This window comes from Misgurnus anguillicaudatus, chromosome 3 (assembly GCF_027580225.2).
Source record: "Misgurnus anguillicaudatus chromosome 3, ASM2758022v2, whole genome shotgun sequence".
NCBI lineage: Eukaryota > Metazoa > Chordata > Actinopteri > Cypriniformes > Cobitidae > Misgurnus > Misgurnus anguillicaudatus.
Genome location: NC_073339.2, coordinates 39,076,009 through 39,081,585, shown reverse-complemented (window position 1 = coordinate 39,081,585; position 5,577 = coordinate 39,076,009). Strand labels below are relative to the sequence as shown.

The 5,577-nt window shown below is 34.7% G+C and overlaps 1 protein-coding gene across 1 annotated transcript; it reads right to left on the bottom strand.

Annotated features, from left to right (window-relative positions):
• Positions 1 to 4,013: 4,013 nt before the first annotated feature.
• On the bottom strand, positions 4,014 to 5,190 carry LOC129440505 (uncharacterized). Its single transcript, XM_073860002.1, has 7 exons — positions 5,092 to 5,190; positions 4,951 to 4,997; positions 4,763 to 4,838; positions 4,592 to 4,684; positions 4,454 to 4,500; positions 4,246 to 4,345; positions 4,014 to 4,159 (listed from the first exon to the last, which is right to left on the bottom strand). The coding sequence occupies exons 1-7, from the start codon at positions 5,176 to 5,178 to the stop codon at positions 4,100 to 4,102; spliced, it is 510 nt and encodes a 169-aa protein (XP_073716103.1). The 5' UTR covers positions 5,179 to 5,190; the 3' UTR covers positions 4,014 to 4,099.
• Between the last annotated feature and the right edge of the window lie 387 nt (positions 5,191 to 5,577).

Below are 5,577 nucleotides of genomic sequence, written 5' to 3'. Positions count from 1 at the left end.
TCGTTCTTCCGAGTCTGTACTTGGAAGTTCGAACTACGAAGGACACAAGTCCGAGTTTGGCATACTTGGTATTGAGAAACGGCTGTAATCTATTCCGTTTGTGCACCTAAATTTGAAATAACGCACTTAAGCGCGCAAAAGACGTGATATGAAACGAGTCGACCCTAACATTGTAGAATCCAGTATTTTTCTCTGTGTGTATGTGTGTTCAGGTGGTAAACTTAGACACAGTAGCCAAGTCTCGTACCGCTCAGATCAAGGGGAGTATTTTTTTTTTAAATAAATCAAGATTATTTTGCCCACATTTGTCCCCAACACGTTATGATGAGGGTTAATGGCTACTTTAGTTAGCCATTAACCTTCATCATAGCCTCATCATAGCTAACTACCATTAGCTAACTAGCAACTAACCTTCAAATGACGTACGAAATTGGAGGTTGTCGTCTGGCTGCCCGTGATTTTAATGTTGCATGTCTTGCAACGCACTGTTTGTCTTTTCCCAAGTTGTTGAAGCCGAAAGCGATGACCCCCCCTACCCCTCCGGCTGACATGTTGATATCTGTTCTAAGTGGGCGTGGTGTGCGTAAGGTACGAGAGGGCATGACTGATGATAGTGTTGTGATTCAGTCATGACAACGCCGTTCTCAGCCTGCGCTCCAGCTGGGTCAACTTTATTTTTTAAAATAGTTTATATATTTTATATTCAAACTGAAAACATGATGTGATTAACACTCAAGTCATTCAAGTCATCGTGTCTCAATTCAAGTCCCGATTATTTAACTTCCAAGTCCTAGTCAAGTCTCAAGTATTTTATTTTTTGTCAAGTCAAGTCACAAGTCACAAAAATAGCGACTCAAGTCGACTCAAGTCCAAGTCACCAAGTCACAAGTCCCCATGTCTGCTGTGTGGTATTACTGTCATATTTCTGCAAAATAAACCAGTACGTTAATGTAGATGTGTTTATTAAAGCTTTTCACTCAAAATCCCATACTTTTTGTTGGAGGTAATATTTGTACAAAAATAAAAATATCTTTATTATTATAATATTTTATTTTTTTCATGCGCGTCACAGTTATTACGTCACCGATACGCTCTTGATTCAATCCGGGTGAGGTTTGTTTTTTAAGCCTGATGCAAATGTGCAATTTTACCGATCTTATAAGATTGTGACAGTTTTTTTCTGAATTTGGATTATTGTCACTATTTTTGATAATATAATGAGTGATGTATAAATGAGTGTTAACTGTATCCATCTTTCACCAATGCACATTACTGCTGCTGTGAGGAGGAAGTGCCACATTAAATATATAATACATGTATGTGTGTGTATTTATATTATCCATAGTACACACACATATATGATGTAAAGAAAAACTTTTATTCTGCAAATGATTAGTTGTTATGCAGACCTGACCACTTTAAAGGAATGTTTAAGGTTTAACAAAAGCTTTATTGACAACATTCATGCCATAGTGCTGAGTAGTACCTGTATACCTACCTGTACAATGATTCTGTGGTAATAGATATAGATACTGTCAGAGGAGCTGACTAAAATTGAACTTCTAAATCTGAAAAGATTATTGTATGAAATCTGAATACTTTTAGTTTTTAGTACTCATAGGTTTTGGTGTATTGTAATTAGCATCAATCAATATCAATTTTACAGAGACCACTTATTAGACTTTTAAGAACTTTGATGGGATAAAAAATGATAACAGACTTTAAACTCAGTAAAAGCTTTTAATTCAATTTAATTTAAAAAATGTAATTGCATTTGTAATGCAAACCTTTTTTGCAACAATTCAATAGAGAAAGAGCAAAAAATCCACACTGTTATCAAATAAGTTGTTTGGCAAATGGTTATTTTAGTAAAGATCACACATAATGATTTTATTATTTAATAATCAATTAGTGAAATATAATTGTAATAAATAATTTAATAACCACCCCAAGATGCCAACCCTCTGTAAACCCTCAAACACCCTCTCCCCCCATTAAATCTCACTCCAAGATGAACTCAAACGTTGTCAGCCCTGTGATATTAGCAGGTTCAGATGTGTTTGATTGGGGTTGAGACTGATTTCTGCCCTCCAGGAACAGAAATGGGAGACCTATGGTTTTTTAAAGCAACTGCAAACTTTACAGTCCTTACAGATTTTCAATAATTTTGTGTAATGCTTTTTCAGTGCACTACACTAATAATAATTCATTTGCATTGAACAATCTGCTGTGACAGAAGTGGAGAATGGAAATGTTACATTAGTGCCCATAGTAACATAATATGTCATTAATCATTTGGCCCAAAAAATGATAGCTCAGGAAAGTAGCTGCAAAAGGCCCATTTTTAAAGAAAAAGACCAATTATAGATCAAATGTATAGGACAAGTATAGGTTAAAGTTTCTGGCTCAATATTGACAATGTATTTACACACACATTTATTATAAATTGAGATCTCATATTATCTAATAAGTAAAAGAGAGCGATGAGTTTGTTTTGAATTGATGTGTAAATGTACTTTATTGTAACATTCAGTAACTGATTGAATTGCATGTAACTTGTGTTTAATTTATGCATTCACTGATATTTGGAGATATATTAATAATAAACATATGTATGTGTATAGTATTCAGTCCAATCACAAACAACAATCCATTTTATTAAAAAATATTTTATTTTCAAAAAGAAAACAGACAGAGATAGACAGCAATTGATATTTGCATCTGTAAATGTAATAAAAGTGCTTTAACATTATAATATAGCACTGCTGAACGCTCATCATAAGTGCACGCATCCGCAGACGTCCTCTGAAGATAAATATCATTAACTAAAATAAACCCTGAAACAGAGTAACAGCGAAGTTGTGTGTGTGTGTTTGTTTAAAGCTGAATTCATGAATTCATCATTGATATGAACATGTAGTGAATTATAAGTTATTAAGAGATAGTGAGATAATGTTTTGTGTGTGTTGCTTGTTCTTGACTCGCTCCTCCCACAGTTCATCTCCAGAGTTAAAGCTGATCTCTCTTTTATAAATCTAATCAAACTAAAGACTCTTCAGGATGAAATATTACTCTATAAATACTCAAGAATAACATGAGATGAACAGAAACACTGTGTGTTCAATAAATCTCAGTTCATTCAGAGCATCACTGGATGTTTATCATTTAATTGACTTATAATGATAAAACAGTGACTTTATAAAGTAACATTTGTAATAAAATGACTTACCTCTGAAACAGATGAATAAAATGTTGTGCTGATTTATAGATCACCTCCTTTATGTGGCCATCAAGATCCCTGAATGCAGTGTGATAAAGAAAACAATGTGAATCATGTGCTATATACAAACATTAACAGTCAACAGCTCATATACAGATCTCTCTTACAGATGTTTTCACCTTTAGATATTAAATAAAAGATTATTTACTGTGTTTATTCAAAACAAACTCTTCAGAAATGATTTATGTTTATATTAGTCATCCACATCATAACCAATAAACATCAATGTTTTCTTATGATAATAAAAATAAGTGTTATGTTTTATAAGTTATTGCTGCAGTCAGAAATCTCTCATATATTATACGTCATAAGCTGTAGAGAGACGTTTGAAAACCTTTTTGATCTTTTAACCTCGTAATCAGATTGTTAGAAGATGTAAAGACCTTGAATTGATTTTAAGTTAGTTAACTGTTTGAACTCATCTGTGATCTGTCTGTTTAGTGTTACTAAAGGAGTTAAAGGAGAACAGAGAAACTTTAGACTAAGTTAACTTTCTCTCTCAGTGATTTCAATCTAACTTGGTTCTTTGTCTTATTAGGTTTACAGTAAGTTTGGTTGTAAGTGCTTTCTAGTGGATGATGGAAATGTTGGTAAAACCTGATCATGATTTTTGCTCTTTTCATTTGATGCGGCTGATAATCGCATTACATTTAAGTTTGACACAATAAATGAACATAATGAATGCGTCACAAACAATCTTTCTCATTTTTGTTTTCTCCACTACTCTACTCTGTTTAATATCAAAATATTTTTATTTATTTTCTGCTCGGGGTTTGAGGAGGTCAGGTTGGGTCTCTTCTTCTTCTTCTCTTTTTTTTTTTAAAGTAACCCATCCAGTCTGGGTCTCTTGGCGTCTGATACCATGCCTTCAGATGCTTCCTACAAATAAAACAAACAGAGATTTAAGACATCAAATAACTTTTTTAATTGAATTTGTTTTGTTCAGGGCTCTGGTATAAATCTACCTGTGAAGTGGATGGAGCGGGACGCTTAAGAGCACGACGCTTTGTAGGAGAGGCGGGAGGAGACACTTGCCGGATTGGCCGACTGTTATTAGTTGAAGGTCTATAAACATATAAAAGCACTGTGAGAATTCAAACATTCAAGCACTAAAACATCTCAAATAAAAAACTAAATGTAATATAACAGGTTAAGGCTGAAATAAAGACTTACTGAGAAGCTGAAGAACAGTCGGCCACGGCAGTGTCTGCTTTATTTTGCTGTAAATAAAACAATCAAAGATTTAATAAATGAAATGAAATTCTCAATGAAATTGTCACTAATAACATTTAAGTATTTGGTTAAATCTACCTGAGCGGATGATGGCGTCTGGGCCGGAGGCGGCGTGACCTTAGCCGACAGCCTTTTAAGTTTGGCCCTCTTTGGTGTCGGCTCCATCTCATCCTGAAGATTAAATACACGTATATTAAAACAAAATAAAATGAATATTTAGTTCTGTTAAAGCCTTCGCTTTAAATCTACCTGTGAAGACGGAGCCGGACGCCAAAGACGGCGACGAGAGGCGGGAGGAGGCATATGTCTCTGAAGAGGTGAAGGTCTATAAACACATATAAAAGTACTGTGAGAATTCAAACATTCAATCGCTAAAACATCTTAAATAAAAAACTAAATGTAGTTTAACAAAGATTAATGCTGAAATAAAGACTTACTGAGGCACAGAAGAGCAGTCGACCTCCCCAGCGTCTGCTTTATTTTGCTGTAAATAAAACAATCAAAGATTTAATAAATTAAATTAAATTCTCAATGAAATTGTCACTTAATAACATTTAGGTCTAAACGGTTAAATTTACCTGAGAGGATGATGGCGTCTGGGCCGGAGGAGGCGTGACCTCAGCCGCCAGCCCATTTAGCCTCTTTCTCTTCGGCGTCGGCTCCATCTCATCCAGATCATCCTGAAAATTAAATACACGTATATTAAAACAAATTAAAATGATCATTGAGTTCTGCTAAAGCCTTTAGTTTTAATCTACCTGTGAAGACGCCGGACGCTTGACAGCACGACGCTGAGCAGGAGAGGCGGGAGGAGGCGCTTGTCTGTGAGGAGGTGAAAGTCTACACATACAAATAAAGATACCGTAAGAACTGTTTCTGATAACTTTACTGTAAAAAATGTAAAAACACAGCTAAACGTAATACCAACTGGTTAGAGATGAATTTAAAGAGATTTTGATAAACTTACATGGCCTGAGGTGGCGTGACCTCCGCCAACAGCCCGTGAGGAGATGAATGTCTATAAATACATATAAATATATTGTTAAGAACTGTTTCTGTAAACA